The 18,764-nt window shown below is 51.5% G+C and overlaps 1 protein-coding gene across 6 annotated transcripts in view; it reads left to right on the forward strand.

Moving 5' to 3' along the window:
* Positions 1 to 18,500, forward strand: part of xxylt1 (xyloside xylosyltransferase 1) — a 52,391-nt gene extending 33,891 nt beyond the window's left edge. For all 6 annotated transcript variants that reach the window (XM_064330042.1, XM_064330039.1, XM_064330038.1 and 3 more), the window contains exon 5: positions 16,510 to 18,500. In XM_064330042.1, the coding sequence (XP_064186112.1) occupies positions 16,510 to 16,906 (397 nt within the window). In that variant the 3' untranslated portion in view covers positions 16,907 to 18,500. The remainder of the gene's footprint in view (positions 1 to 16,509) is intronic.
* Positions 18,501 to 18,764: the final 264 nt, after the last annotated feature.

Here is an 18,764-nt window from a genome sequence, read left to right on the forward strand (position 1 = left end):
TCAGACCTGCATGGAGTGGGCCCCCCCCACCCCCCGCCCCCCCCACCCCCCCCACTGCCCCCATCCTCGTTCTCCAGGTGATTATACCGCCCACGCCAAACGAGCCGCCTCGCCATTCTGTCTAGACAGCCGCTAAGCCCAGCGCCTTCAAACAGGAAGTCAGGTGCGGAGGGGCGCGCGTGTGGCTGCTGGTGGCGGTAAGGCTGCTGTAAGCAAAGCTGCTGTTCACACTACCCCACCCAACACCACCCCGCCCCCCCCAATCGCGACTCACCACGTTTTCCACACCATACTGTACGTGTGAGAGTGGATCCCTGGTGTTCCTTTTCTGATGGTTCCATGGTGCAGTTCCTCTGGTTTGGGGGCAGTTGTATAAAACCACCCCCCCCCTCCCCCCACCCCCCCGCCTGTGTGCTCTGCGAGTCTCTGCTGCTGCAGCATTAATCACCCTGCTGTATGGAGAGCTCACAGTTCTGACCACCATTTTGTTCCCTGTTAGTCCGGATTCATGGTCTGCCTGGTGAGTCAAACTGGGTTATTTTAATCAGGCTCTTTCAGAGCTCTGTTACCCAGTCTGTTCTTGGAGAAGGAGAAGTGAGCTGTCAATCAGTCCTCCGTACTGCCCAGCACTGGGGCTGAGGGGGTCATTTACATCTCAATGTAAATTCTGGAAATGTGAAATTCAATTAATTAATTAATTGGCAAAAAAGCTTACCATAATTTTTAAGTAATTATTTGAATTTCGATTAATTTTCTGAAATTGGCTGAATTGAAATTGACCCCAGTGCCGGCAGCCTAAATGTTTGTTGCCAGACGCAGGCATCCCCCAAAGTCCCGAACGTAACCTGTCATCACAGGCGCTTTTGAGAAACGCCAGGTCTCATAGGACGTCCTGAGAAGAGGGTGCATTTTCTCACAGAAACTGAATGAGGTGCAGACTGCAGACATGGTGGGGGGGGCCGTGGCGGGGGGGGGCACTATCAAGCCACCAGCAAGCGTTTGAGAGACTGTATCCCTGCTGCGTCAACAGGGAAGACAAAATATACACACAGGGACTGGCTCTGTTGCTAGGGTGGGGCACCTCCTGTTGCTGGGGTGGAGCACGTAATTGTTGCCGGGGGCGACCCAGCTTCTCTTCCAGACGTGCGTGCTGACACAGCGGCTCTGAAAATCACCACCCTGAAACCTGTGTTCATTGCAGCTGCGCTTTCCTCCCGAAACAGTCCGAAGCCCTGTCACAGCCACGCACACCTGTTTCAGAAAAGAACCCTGAGTCAGGACAAGTGCGGCAGCTTGTCTTCAAATTGCTTGGCGACCTCTGAGGTGCACGAGAAAGAAAACTAAAAAGAGTTCTACTGAAAGTGAAAAAAATGCAAGGAGTTTGGAATAATGTTGGGGTGGTTGTGACATCACAATGCCAGCTGCATTCAGCCCTATGACGTCACAAAGCCAGCTGCCCTTAGCCCTGTGGCATCACAGTGCCAGCACTCCTCGGTATTATGACATCACAGTCTACAATATCTACATTGCCTGCCACCCACACCAGTGCCCTAATGAAGCACTAGCTTCTTTCCATTCTCCGGATGTGGGTTCTCCTCTGAAAATGACTGGCAGTAGGGAGCTCATTAGTGGGGGGAGGGAATTTAATTACCAGGCTTCTGGCTCTTCCGTTTTGCCCTCTCCATGTCAGGGGAAAATTTCTCCTGCTTGACGCAGAAGAAGCCGAGCGTGCAGTACAGGGGGAAAGAGATGAAATAATGAACCCAAACATAATCCATCACTGCGCAGTCTTTGAGCTCTCCATGTTTCCCTCAAACACAGCACGCTGAAGATGAATGTGCTGTAGTGCACTTACGAGGACTTGGACAAGGAAAAGGGGGTCTGTCTGACCTCAAAGGTATTCCTTCGAATGTTATGACAAGGACAACGCACTTCCCCCAGAGTTTAATTTCCTCACTTTGTTCCATTGTTTAATCTGTCATAACGTCCTCGCCACCCTTAAACCTCCGTCTAATGGACAGCATTTTGGGCTGACTGAGGTAGTTTAATGTTGAGCGGATAACGGAAGAACCTGTTTTTGCGAAGTCGTGTCGAGCAGCTGTGTCTCCCTTTGATCTTTGTTTGTGGTGTGTGAGCCGAAAGCTGATTGGCTTGTGCCCCCTAATCTCTGCTTCACCTGCTCAGAGACAAAGGCAGCGACAGGTGGGCCCACCTCTGGCTGATTTCCCCCACCCCCCCCCACGCTACACCAGCTTACAGTGTAAACACACACAGGTTGTGAGGACCTCTCACGGGATGCCCCCCCCCCCCCCACCCGAGAGACGGGCTTCCATCCCTCCCTCCGTCCGTCTATCTGTCTGCTGCTGACAGTGCGCTGTCGGGTATAAAAACCAAAGAGAGCAATCAGGCGTTTTGATGCTTACGCGGATGTCTGCGTGTCGGTCGTTGATAACAGGCGCTTCCCTCTAATGGAAGTGTTCGTCCCTGCGTCTCAAACCTTTATTCCCCCTTCCCCCGCTGACTGACAGGTGAGCTCTCTTTCAGCTTTCAGGCGTGCCGTGTCACGTCAGACCTTCAGTCCGGGTTTCATCATCTTCGCCAGAAACCGTTTCGCTTTGAAAATCGTCATGGGAACTTCAGTCGAAAAAATTACGCATTCAACCCCTCCTTTTTCTTTCGTTTTCGCCAAAGGGTTCTGTCTTTGATGTCAGGCCAGCGGCGTGATACAGTATAACAGTTAGAGAAGTGGGTTTCGTAACTCAGAGGTTGCAGGTTCGATTCGTAAGTGAGGCACTGCCATTGTGCCCATGTGCAAGGTGCTTAACCCGAACTGCTTCTGTAAATATGCAGCCACATAAATGGGTTGTGTGTTATAAACCGCTTTGTGCTAGTCCCTCAGAATTAAGAGACTCTGCTGAGTACTGTAAAGTAATTCTATTTTTCCAGAAATGCTCTCGAGTGGGGAAAATCACAAGCATGTGGCCTTGGTTGGGATCAGCCTCGTTACTGGAGCATTTACATGTCACAGGGAAATCAGACTATCCCTCCCATTGAGATTATCTGCTTACAGTCCAGCCAGCTGTATGTGCGGTGGGTATCACAGACGAGCCCTCTGATTGGAGGATGAGAAGGCCTCTCTTGGGTTCGTGTGGGGTCACCAGGGTGGATAGTGCAGCTTGCAGTCCGTGGCCATGCAGTGCTGTGTGGCTAACTGAGAGGCCTTTGTTTGGTTGAAAATGTAATTGGTACAAGCAGGTGCAAGAGGAAGATGGAGGATGTTGTGCTTTCGGTAGGGAATGGGTCTTAGGGCACATGAAGGGTAGCTTTTGTCAGGGTAATAATCCCATAATAGGTTTGGCTGTAGTTGAGCCAAGATGGAGCATAAACTGGTGAGTTTTCTCATGATGAGTTCAGCTGTAGTTGAGCCAAGATGGAGCATAAACTGGTGAGTTTTCTCATGACGGGTTCAGATGTAGTTGAGCCAAGATGGAGCACAAACTGGTGAGTTTTCTCATGACGGGTTCAGATGTAGCTGAGCCAAGATGGAGCATAAACTGGTGAGTTTTCTCTTGACGGGGTCAGCTGTAGTTGAGCCAAGATGGAGCGTAAATGGGTGAGTTTTCAGTCTGTCGCGGAAAACAAGCAGACTCTTGATATCCTGACATGGAGCCAGGGAGCTCATTCCACCACTAGGGGCGCCAGGGGACAGAACAGACGCATTTGTATAGCTGTGCCTGAAAGCTTCTGCCGGCTGTTAAGTTAATTGGCAGTTGGATGGTGATTACAGGTGTGCAGGTAGCAGCAGACGGGCGGATGTGGGATCTCCCCCACAGGTGTGGTTCCTGCACAGTCTCTTTGTGGCCGATGACTGCAGATCTGGTCGTGCTGACTGCAGTTCCAGGCACTAAATTACCTTTGTCTGGCTTGTGCTGGTTATATCGTACGTTACAGAACTGAGCTTTGACTCAGACTGGCGGTGCCACCGCTACGCCTGTCGTGCTCAGTGTCACAGAGCTCTCTGACGTGGGCGTTACATATGTTACAAGGTTACTGACATTACGGCCGTTACTGACATTATCGACGTTACTGATGTTACAAACGTTACTGACATTATAGACGTTACTGATGTTATGGACGTTATGGATCTGACTGGGAGGCCGTTGCTATGGCTCCCCCATCCCTTCCTCCTCTCCAGGGTGGCAGCCCCACTGGCTGTTTTTCCCGTGATGGGCGCGATGCCCATGCGGTGTGCCAGCCTCCCTGGCAGCTCCAGTGGGGAGGAGCCTGTTTCTGTAAACACGGATATTTATCAGCCTTCAGGCCCGATTGCTCTTCCACTCGAGCCAGCCTGCACGTGCGGGAGGCCCCGGCCAATCCGGCGACAGCATGCCAAAACCAGCCAATCCAGCAACAGTGCATAGGAGCTAGCCAATCCGGCGACAGCATGCCAAAACCAGCCAATCCAGCGACAGCATGCCAAAACCAGCCAATCCAGCAACAGCATGCCAAAACCAGCCAATCCAGCAACAGCACATAGGAGCCAGCCAATCCGGCAACAGCATGCCAAAACCAGCCAATCCAGCGACAGCATGCCAGAATCAGCCAATCCAGCGACAGCATGCCAAAACCAGCAAAACTAGTAACAGCACGCCTAAACCAGCCAATCCAGCAACAGCATGCCAGAACCAGCTAATCCAGCAACAGCACACAGGAACCAGCCAATCCGGCAACAACATACCTGAACCAGCCAATGCAGTAACAGCATGCCAGAACCAGCCAATCTGCCGTAAGGGATTCCTGACAGATTAACATTCCGGCATTGGCTGTTCCCTCTCCCTCCCCCCGGTATTGGCTGTTCCCTCTCCCTCCCCCCGGTATTGGCTGTTCCTTCTCCCTCCCCCCGGTGCAGTCTGTTTCTCCTGAGCATCCTGGCAGTGTACTGAGTGAGACCAGGCGCTCGGTAGTGAAGCAGCTCGTGCTTCTGGCTGGCTGCTTGGCGCTGAAACGCAGACGTGGTTTCCCACATCTGCTGTCTGCCGTCTGCAAAGAGCAGTAACAAGCCGTTCTGCGGAGAGACAGCTGCTCTGCCTGTCAGAACCAGCGGCAGGAACCTGTACCTGCAACCACCTGTAACACAGGGAGCAGGTTATCCAGATCAGCAGGTAGCGTGCAATGAGAGCAGGTGGTAGACACAGTCGCGGTTCTGTGACCCCCATTTCACACCCAGCCCGCAGAGAGAAGGTAACTTAGCAACAGGAGGCCAGAAGCATCCGCAGCGTTCAGTCAGGAACAGCCTCTCCCCTGATTCTCCTGTTCTTTATCCGGCCCTACGGTCTGAGCCAGTGTGCTGGGAGTCTGTCTGCTCGTACCCGCACTCCTGTTCCCTGAGCCCCACTCCTGTTCCCCGAGCCCCACTCCTGTTGCCCTGAGCCCCCACTCCTGTTCCCCGAGCCCCCACTCCTGAGCCCCCACTCCTGTTCCCCGAGCCCCCACTCCTGTTCCCCGAGCCCTCCTGTTCTCCCGAACCCCCTCCTGTTCTCCCCGAGCCCCCCCTCCTGTTCTCCCTGAGCCCCCTCCTGTTCTCCCGAGCCCCCCTCCTGTTCTCCCGAGCCCCCCTCCTGTTCCCCGAGCCCCTCCGTTCTCCCGAGCCCCCCTGTTCTCCCGAGCCCCCTCCTGTTCTCCCTGAGCCCCCCCTCCTGTTCTCCCCGAGCCCCTCCTGTTCTCCGAGCCCCCACTCCTGTTCCCCAAGCCCCCCTGTTCCCCTGAGCCCATCCTGTTCCCCTGAGCCCCCACTCCTGTTCCCTGAGCCCCACTCCTGTTCCCCGAGCCCCCCTCCTTTCTCCCTGAGCCCCCACTCCTGTTCCCCGAGCCCCCCCTCCTGTTCTCCCTGAGCCCCCCTCCTGTCCTACAGCCGCTGGCCTCTAGAGACCGGGAGCAGGCCAATGTTCCGGCTGTGTGTCACAGCGCTGTTTGTGCTGGGCTGAGTGCTGCAGTGTTAGGGAGGGGGGGTGGTTTCCTCCAGAGAGGAAGTGTTGATAACGCATCTTAATGGCCGAGATTTCCTCAGTGTGTGTGGCTGCTGTGTGGGACCGGCTCTTCAACCCCGCTAGTACATTAAATTGCATTACAGGCATTTAGCAGACGCTCTTGTCCAGAGCGACTTACACAACGTTTTACAAACACCATTTACAGGGCATCCATTTATACAGCTGCATACATATACTGAAGCAATGCAGGTTAAGTGCCTCGCTCAAGGGTACAACGCCAGTGTCCAACATGGGAATCGAACCTGTGACCTTTACGCTACAAGACCAACTCCTTACCCATTATACTACACCGCCGCCCTCCCCGGCCGGACCTGCCGGGCTCTGCCCCCGGCTCCAGCGCTCTGTTTGTACATGTCAATCACGCCTTTCGCTACGGCAACAGGGAGAACAGCCTGAAACTGAAAAGCGCAGTTTGGACAGAGAGCGTCCTGGGCAGTCCGGCCTCTTTTTGGCTCATGAGCTGCTCTAGGCCACCTGTTAGCTGAGAAGAGCCCCCTCCCCCCCACCTGTTACCCTGCTGCCCCCCCCGCCCCTCTGAGTGGCAGAATGGCCCATCGGTTCCGCGCTGGGGTCCAGATGCACGCCTTCTGCGTTTTAGCGCTCCTCAGTAGCCGAAGCTCTTCAGAGTGGCGTTTCTGAAGTGCTCTGAGTGGCCCTCCAGCCGTACCCAGGCGGCGGCTCTGTGATCTGGAGACACGGAATTGTGGGTAATATGGTTCTGAGTCAGCTGGGACTTCGGAGCGCTGAGGTGAGTGGGTTCTCACTCAGTGCTGGGTGCTTTCAGTGAGGTCTGAGCAGAAGGACCCGCGGTTAATAACAAGTTTAGGTGTCTGGCTGAATGCCTGTAGGGCCTTGTTGAGTAAAGGGGTACAGGCTGTTCTCTCTGACCCCCCTCTATGGGCTGTTCTCTCTCACTCCCTCCTCTATGGGCTGTTCTGTCACACTCCCTCCTCTATGGGCTGTTCTGTCACACTCCCTACTGTATGGGCTGTTCTCTCCCTGCTGCCCAGTATAGGCTGTACTCTCCCACCCCCCCCTGAGTTGTTTGCGCCCCCCCCAAATTTGGACTTTTCTTCCATCCTCCCTTTTCCCTCCTCTGGCATGCGGCTCACGTCCTCCTACTAAAAAATTAACCGCTGGAAAAGATGCTAAATCTCGCCTTGCTTTCCGGAGCCACAACCTTTTAATTTTTAAAGCCCGCGTCCCATTTTTAGCGCTGACGTTACGCAAGGCCGCGGATGCACCCGGGAGTGCACCCCCCCACTCTGTACGCAGCATGGGGGGGGGGAGGGGGGGTTCCCCGACAAAAATACAGCTGCTCTGGCCCCGCCCGCCCCACTGCTTCCCCTTCCGACCCCCCCCCCCCTCCCATTCAGCCACCCACACAGGCAGGGGTGTAGAACATGGAACTTGGACTAAAGTAAAAAGAGCTGTTTCGGGTTTTACCCAACGCGACTGTCCATCTAACTCGCTAACTCAGTAATCCTGCTTCATGAAATACCCCCCTGGTCCCGCAAACAAAACGTTCTTATGCTCCATTCCCCCCCCAAACTGCCCCACCCCCACGTTCTGGGTCTTGTTCCCGTGACAATATGCACAGATGGATGATGAAATGTTTGAAACACATGCACCCACAGCCCAGACTGCTGCAGCTTTTTTTCTGTTTTGTTTTTGTGTTGTTTCCTATTGCAGCTGCAGAAAGCGCTCCACGTTGTGGGGTAATCACTTCTTAATGAAAACTTTTAAGCACCGTCATGGCAACACCTCAGACTCCTTCAGATATAAAGTCAGACATCAGACTGCTCCACCCCAGGGCTGCGTGTGTGTGAGTGCTGTCTGAGCATCTGGGCAAAGCATCCCCCTCTCTCGCCCCCCCATACACCCCCACCCCCCCACCCCACCCCACCCGCCTCTGTTCCTGGAATTTCAGGAAAAACAACTGGAACATCACCTTCCGTCAGACTGCTGGTGAAGCATTCCAGATGCCAAAACTATGATCAAAACTTTTTTTTTTTTTTAATTCCCTCTCCTCTCTCCTCTTTATTCTTCTTTTCTCTGCGGTAATTGCATATTTTTCAAACAGACAATTGCAGGATGCCTGAGAGTTATGATTATGCTCTGTTGCCGTGGAGTCCTCCAAGCGCTTGTCTGGGGGCGGCGGGGTGGGGGGGGCTTTGTTTCAGTACCCATGCTGTTTCTCATTCACTCGGGGCCCTTTTTGATCTGGTGGCTGACTGAAGAATTTGAGTTTTAAAGAGTTGGAGAATGCGGTGAAGAATCTCTCGAATCTCTCCAGTTAATTGCAGCACACCTCAGAAATGCTCATGACTGTAAGCCAATTACACCTGATTTGACAGCACACTCATTACATTACATTACATTTAGAGATCGAGAGAATTCTCCGTTGACCTACCTGGTTGAATAAAATAAGCATTTACAAAAAAAGTAGTGTTATTTACCGAAGTGAAAATATTTGCGATGTAACGATTCAAACGTTAAGCTGTGCTTTCTTTCTTCTGTTTAAACTGTCAGAGCAGCTTCAAACAAATTTTAACAGACATTGCAGTGATTCAGCATATTGCGTGTTTTGGACCAAAAAAGGTAGTCAACTGTGCGTAAAATATGGCAGGAACACATTGTTCTTGGTTACTTGCAACATCTGTCTGTATCCGATTACCAGTGTTTCTGCAAAAATATGCACATATGGGCCTTGGATTTAATAATGATTTAGCCTAAGAATGTAGCAGAGTTGCCCTGAACTGACAGAAGGCTTGGATGCAATACATCTAATCTCACTGATTGATTCAGTGCAGCAGCCAGTGGCTGTGGTTAGCATGCTACGTGTGGCTGTGGTTAGCATGCTACGTGTGGCTGTTGTTAGCATGCTACGTATGGCTGTTGTTAGCATGCTACGTGTGGCTGTGTTTAGCATGCTACGTGTGTGTTGCTGCTGTGTTTTAGGCATGCGTAACTGTGGGTGTTGGCTGTGGTGTTAGCATGCTGCATGTGGGTATAATTAGCATGCTACGTGTGGCTGTGGTTAGCATGCTATGTGTGGCTGTTGTTTAGCCTGCTACGTGTGGCTGTTGTTAGCATGCTACGTGTGGCTGTGGTTGGCATGCTACATGTGGCTGTGATTAGCATGCTACGTGTGGCTGTGGTTAGCATGCTACATGTGGCTGTGGTTAGTATGCTACGTGTGGCTGTGGTTAGCACGCTATGTGTGGCTGCCCATCTCTTTTAGCTGTTATTTGTATTGGAAGCAAACGTTTTTTCCAATTACATACAACGTTAAGAAAGAGCCCCTTTTTTTCCCCCAGAAACCAGACGTCTTGTTTTCTGAAGGGAAGATGTGGAATCAGGCCGGGGTTATGAATCCCAGCCGTGTAACTGCTCGTTCACAGACACGTTAAATGGGAAAAAAGACTTTAAATAGGTCCTGTAGACCTGAGGTATAATCGTATGCTAAGGTTGCAATTACCTCACACTCCTATATAATTGCTGTACCTCAGCTGGTTTAATAATAGAAGATTTCTTTTTTTTTTAACAATCGCTGGTCTTAAAAGTGTAGACGTGATTGTGTGTTCAGTTCCTTACCTGTCTGTTACTTAGCAGGCTTAAAGCTAAAGGTAGGTAGTGCTTATTTTATTTGTAATTAGTCTCAACATGTCTGGTTTTGGAGCGAACGAGTCTGAGAAACCCCAACAGAAATGGATCATATTGAAATATAAATATATTATCAGGATATTGCTGCTGTCAGATATTTCAATATATGTTTGGAAAACCTTGCTGTGAAATGTCTTTATTACATTATTGCCACTTAGCAGATGATCTTTTCCAGAGGGACTTATAAAAGTGGAATTTAACATATTTTCCAGAAGGTGTATATATTTACCGTATATATTGCAGTATATTGCACTGTCCATTCTGCTGCTGGGACTGTATATTGCATGCAGGTGTGTCTCCAGAACAGCTGAACAGCTTCTTCATTCCAGGGGTTGAGCTGAAGCTGGTTTGAACTGGTCTAAACTGGTTTGAACTGCTTTGGGTTGCTTTGAGCTGGTTTGAGATGCACCCCAAATAATCTCAGTGGCCATAACAATCCTCCCCAGGCCTGTGTGGTTTATGTCACACTACTTTTTATGTTTAATTTTTTTTATTAGCCTTTTTTTTTTTTTTTTTTGGATTTATTCCCTCCAGCTTGTAAAAGTTTGTGTCCAAAAAGAATCCTTTGTTGCTGGTGCCACAGTTTGTTGTTTTAACCAGTAATGCCGGTAATCTCACTGCTGGCATCGACCCTTTAATTTTTAATTAGCGTATAAGATTTATGAGCGTTTAACATGCTGTCCTGTGTTATCAGGCCGTGAAGGTGTATTCATAATAGGTGAACAATGTTCCGCGAGCCGTTGTCGTCATTTACAGTACGAGATATCTGGATTTTCCCCGAGATTCGGTCCCTTACTGGAAGCAGGCTGCTGTTCGTGCCAGCAGGGCCCCCCTCCACGATGAAAATGTTTTAAAGACCGTGTTCCTGTTTTTTTTTCTTTCTTTCTTTTGTTTAGTTTTTTTTTTTTTTTCCCTTAAACATACTTCAGCTCGGATTCTTTTGGTCGTAAATCTAATCGCCGTTGTTGTGGCGAGTTTCTTTTGAAGTCTCTGTTCCACAGGTCGGGGGGGGGGGGTGGTGGTGGTGGTCGGGGTGGGTCGGGGGGGGGGTGTTTTGGATCGGTGGAATTCCGTGCGTAAGCGCTGGAGCATTCCCGGAATCTGTAATTTAGCGCGGCAGCGGCGGCGGCGTAGAAGCAGAAGAAGGAGGCAGAGATAATATCTGTGCTGGCAGAGGGCATGGGCGGCCTCGCCAGATCTCCCTGAACCTTCATGAGCGGGATGTCCTGCCCCCGGCGCTGTGGCCGAATCTCCCTGAACCCCTCGTGAGCGGGACGTCCTGCCCCCGGCGCTGAGGGCAGCTCGGTGCTTCGGCCTTTCTGTGCGCCGTCGCTTACCGCCATACGTCCATTTAAACCGCGCTTCAGACGGGCCAGCTTCAGGGTTCAGAACGCAGGAGCCAGCACACCAACTTATTGAGTGTTTTATTGCAGAAAAAATGGCCCTCCTTCTGCATTGATTTGAGAGAAAGACCTGTAAATCTAACTGATGAGTATTGAAATGTGAACCTTAATAATATCCTGGCTTGGACTGATGCAGTGTCGTGGGGAAATTTGATTCAATAATACCTTAATTATCCCTAGAAAAGTCTCCATGTCCCATTTGGGGGCATTTAAGTTTGATATAAAGACAATAGCTTGGATGTAGACAACTTGTAGCTGAGTGGTTGTTAAATAGTTGTGGAATGGTCTTTGAATAGTTTGGGAATGGTTGCTGAGGGGGTAGTTAAACAGCTGTGGAATTGTTGAATGGTTGCAAAATGGATCGTGAATGTACTTCCATGTTGTGTGTTTCATGATGGCGCTTCAGATTATTACACCAAGTTTGTTCCAGCCAGTGTGGGGGCAATAGCAGCCTGACAGCAGCAGTTTGGTCTGCTCATTGTTTAAACAGAATCAAGGTGGATGTTTGACTACGGTTTGTTCCCTGTAGGCTTGCTCAGGAACATGCATTGTTCTGGCCCCTGTTTTTTTACATGACTAATCGCTAACTGTTCAGTTCAAGGAGAAACCTCAGGCTGTGGAAATCACCGCTTCGTTCATTATCTGACACGGAGTAAAATAATTATTATTTGAGAAGCGCGGCTGGTGGAGGTGAAATAACTCTGTTGATAAGCGGACGGACGTGTGACCCATGTGTGAGCTGCGTGACTCATGCAAACATGCACTGAGGCCCCCTGTGCGAGGGGCGTGTCACCGCCTCACACGCGTTTAGGGCGTTAACGTGGGTTGCCATGGTGTTCTGTGAGATTTGGAGGGTGCAGCATATACACGCAGATGCACACACACACACACACACAAATGTTCACAGACACACATGCATACACAGACACACCGAGATGCACACACGCAAACATGCACGTATACACACACACACACACACACACACACACAGACTTGCACATACACAATCACATGCCCACATACACACACACACAGACTTGCACATACACAATCACATGCCCACATACACATGTGCACGCACATATACACACGCACACACATATATACACAGATACTCACGCACACACATGCACGTGCACACACACACACACACACACGCACACAGGCTGTGTAGGCACAGTCCCCCTATCTTCCTCCAATTTGGTTGTAGTTTTTTAGTTTATAGGTGCAGATAGAATTTTTTTTTTTTTGGGTAGGTATTTTGTGTTTCGTAACAAAACACATTTTTAGATTATTACCCACCCTTGGGGGGGTGGGGTTGATTTTAAATTTCTTGAAAATCGTAGATTTAATCATTTCTGTTCGACTTCCACGCTGCAAACTTCCCTGTGAAAATATGGCGGGTGGACGGGAAGGTGGTTTGCGGGGGCGCGGGGGTGGTTTGAGGGGACACGTGGGGGGGGGGGGTGAGTTTACTGGGCTGAATCGCTTCTGGTGATGAGCTTAATTAGCACAGCCAGACCGTGCTGTGCTCGGCAGACACCGGGAAGAAAAAACAGATTTTTTTCGCCGTACAGGTTGTCCTCGGCGACGTAAATACTCCTCAGACGTCAGAACGAACGCGTGCCCCCACGCCCCGGTCGTCGCGTCTGTTTACTGAGTTATTTAGCCGACGGATGCGAGAGGAAGTGAGGAAACGCGTGAGCGTGGCATGCGAGGAGAAACGCCGGAGCAGATTAAACCTCTCCGTGCGTCGCGGTCCCGATGCTAATCAGAGGAGACGGAACAGCGTCCCTCGCTGCCTGTTCCCAAACAGAAGGTAAACATGACGTTAGGCCCCCGAACTGGCCAATCAGATCACCCGTCCCTGTGTCAGGTGCTCTGACCCTGTCGTCCCCGCACCCTCCGTACCCTCACACGACTCCCCGGTCAGTGGAGCTCAGAGCTTAAATAAATTTAATGTGTTTAAATGAATGTGAATTTGATTAAAAAATCCTCCCACAAGGACACTCGGAGATCACGTCCGTCCGTTTTTTTGTTTTGTTTGTTTTTTGTGTGATGTTTTTGCCCTTATTGACCTCACACCGGGGTACCCAACGTAAGCGGCAGCTGACTTTTTTTTTCGAATGCTGGGTTTACTTTGGCCCCCTGCATTTCATAAACAGTGTAATTTTGTTCAGCTTAAGAGGACGGTGGTTGCCCTAACGCTGATGGACAGGAGAGGATTTTTATCTTTCTTACACAAACACTTGCAGAGCTCTGCCTGGCCCCTCTGGGGATCCTTCAGCAGTCCGAATAAAAACAGTGACGATGCGTGTGTGAGTTTGCGGGCGATGCGGGAACAAGCGGGGAGTGTAATTTGCTGGAAGATATTAAATTGTGAGCAGATGTCCTGGCGGGTATGGGATGGGGGGGGGGGGGGCGGCCTTTTTTAAAGAGTTCCTAGTCCCCACGCTTCGTTCACGTCCTGTTCGAGTACATCCCGTACGCTGGCGTTGTCTGGATGGCCTCGATGTTCATGCCCGCCAGTTTGGAGTTGCCACTCCGCGCTGGTCTGCATAATCACGCGTGAGTCACTGCGTTCCGCATAATTATGAATTTTTTTTCGGTTTTGTTTTGGAGAGAGGGGTTAAAACGGCAGGGCCAATCTTCACCTCCAGGGAAATGAGCCACTTAAACAGTGACCTGCTGACTGGCAGACTGCAGATCTGCGTCCCCTGTGTCCCTACGGACAAGGCTCACAATAACACTATTCTGGGGGGGGGGGGGGGGGGCTCAGATGGCTGTGTTGTGTGTGCGTGCGCATCGGGGGGGGAGAGAGGGGGGTGGAGATTGCCCGTGAGCGCTCTTGGGAGTATGTGCCACGCGACGCGACAGACGTCAGACTCCGCTTGGTTACTGTCACTCAGGGAGAGGGCCTGGAGGCTGCGGTGGGACACGAGGGTTGTCAGAATTCCGCTTCTGTTTCACGCGGCTGAACGCGGTGTCCCTGCCGTGTGCTTCTGTGGGCCCGTTCAGGCTGCATTCAGTCAACACCGGTCCTGAACGCAAGCGTTGACTTTTCATTCAACCAACTCGGTTGAGTTTTGGATTCTGTGACCACTAAACACTGTTCATGTGAAGAAAAAATAAAGAAGCTTCTTGCCTTTTATTGATCGTCGAAGTTAAGGACAAGCGTTGATTGAATCCGGGCTAAAGGGCTCACGGCTGTGATTGAATCTCAGCCATAATCTCCTCACCAGCAGCGAAGACACTTTAACAGATCCCACCTCAATACCGCTGTGTAACATTTCAGCTACGATCCGATTCAAATCAATCCAAGAGAACGGCAACGTCTCTTCGGCAGGCATGAAACGTTTGGTTTTCGGTTTTTGCTGATTCGTTACTGATTTTGTGATGGATGGGGACGCTGCGAAGGGGGGGGTATATTTCCCTTTTGGGGGGGTGGGGGGGGCGACGCTGTTGCCAGCTTATGACCCCCTTCACCCCTTCCATTCTTCCCATAATGAGCTGTTGCTGGGCAACAGGGACAGGTACAAGCTGGCCAATGCCCACCACCCCCCCCCAATATGTTACTGTTGTTTAGTCCGTCCGCCCCCTCCCTGAAACAGGCACATTAATGGTACTTCAGCACCCGCAGGACAGCCACAGAAAAAGCATTTCAGCACATTTATCATCATAACTGCCGCAGAGAGACTCTGCACTATACCGCTCCCATCTCAACAGAGCGCAGGATCGAGGGATGAGATTCAAAAAAAAAAAATTTAAAATATGGTCACATGATTTTAGAATGCGAGGATGCGTGTGAGAACACACACACGTGACTGGATGTGCTGACGGTGCTTTGACCCACTCCAGAGAAATGACTGACAGGCCGACAGTGGGGCTATACAGGAGCGTCTGTCGGAGTGTAAAACCTGTGAGACTGTGTGAAGCTAGCGTGGTACAAAAAAAAAAAAAAAGATATGTGTTTGACAGATTTTTACATTGGGGAAGATTATGACACTATAACCAAGGCAAGCCAGATCCTCCAAACTATAACGTAATTAATGTAGTGCAGTTTCTGATTTTACGAATACACTGCATCATTCTCTTAGACCCCAGCCCTGTGCTGCTTGTGTCTGATGCATCCCATCCCCATGGTAAAGTCAGCTATAGAGCACAGTCCAAACACAGCCTCACCACTGACCTCCACAGAGCCAACGCAGCACAGTCCAAACACAGCCTCAGCACTGACCTCCACAGAGCCAACGCAGCACAGTCCAAACACAGCCTCAGCACTGACCTCCACAGAGCCAACGCAGCACAGTCCAAACACAGCCTCAGCTGACCTCAGACTGTGAAGCAGCACATAAAACATGTGCTTCAGCACTGATCCTACACAAGCCAACGCAGCCAGTCTCAAACTTACGAAAGCTAGGGATTCTGACCTCACAACCACGCAGCATTCTCAGACCCAGCCTCATGCTTGGTCTGACCTCCATCAGAAGCCACATGAGCACATCCAAACACAGCCTCAGCACTGACCTCCACAGAGCCAACGCAGCACAGTCAGAACACAGCCTCAGCACTGACCTCCACAGAGCCAACGCAGCACAGTCCAAACACAGCCTCAGCACTGACCTCCACAGAGCCAACGCAGCACAGTCAGAACACAGCCTGACCATGTCCGAGTCCAATGTCACCAGTCAAAACAGCCATAAGCATTGACCTCCCACCCGAGCCACTGCAGCACATCCAATACACAGCATCAGCACTGCTCATCCAGAGCCAACACACACAGCTTTACATTGTAAAACAGCTGACTATTGTACATGGGTTCCATTGTCCCCAGTCCTACCGAATCGAACTCACCTTGAAAGCCATTCCACCCACCTGTGCTCTCTGCGGACACATGTGGCATAAGCAAATTTTACTGCCTATAAAGGCTACAGCTGAACAAACTAACTTTTTCTGGACGCTTCTGAGAGTGGTAGTTTATTCAGTGTGAGCGCTGGCAGCATTGGGGTGGGGGGTGAGGGGGCGGGGGTTGGGGGGTTACGCAACGTTCTGTTCTGGGACTTCATGTCTTCAGTTCGTGAGCAGATTTGAAGAAGTGAAGAAAGTGATGTTTTTGTCCTTTTTTTCACGCAAATTGGAATTGGCTTCGGAGCTTCAGGGCTTCGTGAGAGGCTGTGATCGGGGCGGAGACGTTCTTGTGATGTAGGCCAGCGTGTGATGTCACGCCTCTCTGCACCCCGCGTGATTCGCCCAGCGGACAGACCCCTCTGACCACACCCTGCTTCCTGTCGTGCGCGGACAGATTTCAGAGACTCGGGGAAAGCGTGGTGTCTGGTTTGATTTGCTTTCGGGTCCTGACCCGTCCTGTTCTCTCTGTCTCTGTGTTTTTGAAGGCACATGTTCTGGCAGTACCGGAAGGAGAACCCCAAGTCCAAAGTGGGCGAGCCCCCCCCGGACGGGCAGCCGGGCTTTAACAGCGGGGTGATGCTGCTGGACCTGGAGGCCATGCGCCGCTCGGCTCTGTACAACCAGCTGCTGGAGCCGGGCCGGGTCGCCGGGCTGGCCGAGAAGTACCACCTGCAGGGGCACCTGGGCGACCAGGACTTCTTCAGCCTGATCGGCATGGAGCACCCCGAGCTCTTCAGCCCGCTGCCCTGCGGCTGGAACCGCCAGCTGTGCACCTGGTGGCGCGACCACGGCTACGGCGACGTCTTCCAGCTGTACTACCGCTGCGAGGGCCCGGTGCACATCTACCACGGCAACTGCAACACCTCCATCCCCGACGACTGAGCGTCACCGCGGCAACTGCAACACCTCCATCCCCGACGACTGAGCGTCACCGCGGCAACTGCAACACCTCCATCCCCGACGACTGAGCGTCACCACGGCAACTGCAGCACGCCCATCTCTCGATGACTGAACATTACCACGGCAACTGCAACAAGCCCATTCCTGATAACTGACCATTCCCACGGCAACTGCTGCGACCCTTCCCAATAACTGTCATTACCATGGTAACAGAGACTGAGCATGTTTTCATGGCTACATGCCTGTCACCAGTGACTAAATGCATTACCATGGAAACATGCACATCTCTGACAGCTAAGCGCATTATCACAGCAATAGTCAATAGTCTTCCCTGATGACTGAACACAATTACCCCAGCAAACTACAAGAAACCCATCCCTGACAATCCCTGTTTTCTTCACTGTTACATGACGCTAGCTGTACAGGGTTTCAAGTGAACTGTGTTTAACATACCTCTGAGGAGTGTACGTTAGCTGCCCAAGTGTTCCATCTCTGGGGCTTTTAGGAACAGAGATGTTGGAACACCTGGTCACTGTCCCCTTGACATTTTGCAGGACAGACCAGCAGGTCTGGAAGTCAGACGTCAAACGTGCACCGCAAGCTCTTCATCTGAAAGGTCTTCAGTTCAGGCTGAATTTCGCAGCAAACCAAAAATCACCTGTAAGTTGGGATTCAAGTGAAATGTTTGTGAGTCTCAGTCTTCATGTTTAGCTCGGGTGCCTTGAGATGTTCATCCCTGTGCGCGTCTTCATTGCATCTCTGGACTCTCAATCAAACTGTGGGGCAGGTGGGGGGTGGGGGGGACGGCAGATGGGTGGGGGGGGTCACCAGCACGGCGTCGCCGCGTGACGATCTGAGGCGGGGGCTGGCCTCGCGCCAGGACCCGCCATTTTATCCCGCTAACGCCGGCCGCAGGTGAGGATGGCGACGTTCCAGTCACCTCGCCTCTGTTCCCCCCCCCCCCCCCCCCCTTAATCCTCCCGTGGGGAGGCCGGGGGTCTGGCTCCTGCCCAGCTTCTCCTCCATGCTACGCTAACGCGCGCCAGCTGGGCTGTGCGTTAACCTGGTTTATAATGCGCCGGATCCGCGGTACGGCACGGGGAACCGCTCTGAGAACTTCCACAGAGCTCTGAGAACTTCACTCATCTGTCATCCTTTCATTTTTATGTACTGTACACGGGAATGATGGACTCACATAAATAATCAGTATGATAATAAAGGGCTGTATTTCAGTTTCGATGCCCCCCCCCACCATCTCTGTGTATGTCCAATCAGGGGCCGGCATTTGGCACTGTGGCCCTGTGTGATGGTATTGCCTGCTCTAAGTGGGTACAGACAGGCCTTGGGGGCTGGTGGTGGTGCCCTTATGGGGTTTGGGTGCCGGTACGACACAAACGCTCCATCAGAAGCGGGAAGTCAAAGCAGGGGCGTGTCAGCGGGCGTCGTGATTGGCTTGTTCCCTCACGTCGACCCGCAGGCCGATCGATCCGAGAAGGTTCTGGAGAAAGCGCTTCGGGACCGCGTCCAAGCGAGTGTAACGATGGCAGCAGTACGTTAAAAAAATGAAAAGAAAAGAGCAGTGGAACCAAGTGTTGACGTTCTCCTCCCTGGTACAGTTTGCTCAAGTTCTCTCACCTATTTTCCAATAGTTTATAAGGGTCCTGTTTATCAACAGTTTATCTTTGTTACACACAGAATATTTTTAATTACGCAACTTTATAAATGCGCCAGGGGGCTGTTGAGACCCCTGTCGGGATTCACACCACTGAACTTGGGTTCCGCTTTAACATATTTTATACAGAAGCTTTTTTTTTTTTTTTTGCATTTGTTTGCAGTCACG

This window comes from Anguilla rostrata, chromosome 4 (assembly GCF_018555375.3).
Source record: "Anguilla rostrata isolate EN2019 chromosome 4, ASM1855537v3, whole genome shotgun sequence".
Lineage (NCBI taxonomy): Eukaryota > Metazoa > Chordata > Actinopteri > Anguilliformes > Anguillidae > Anguilla > Anguilla rostrata.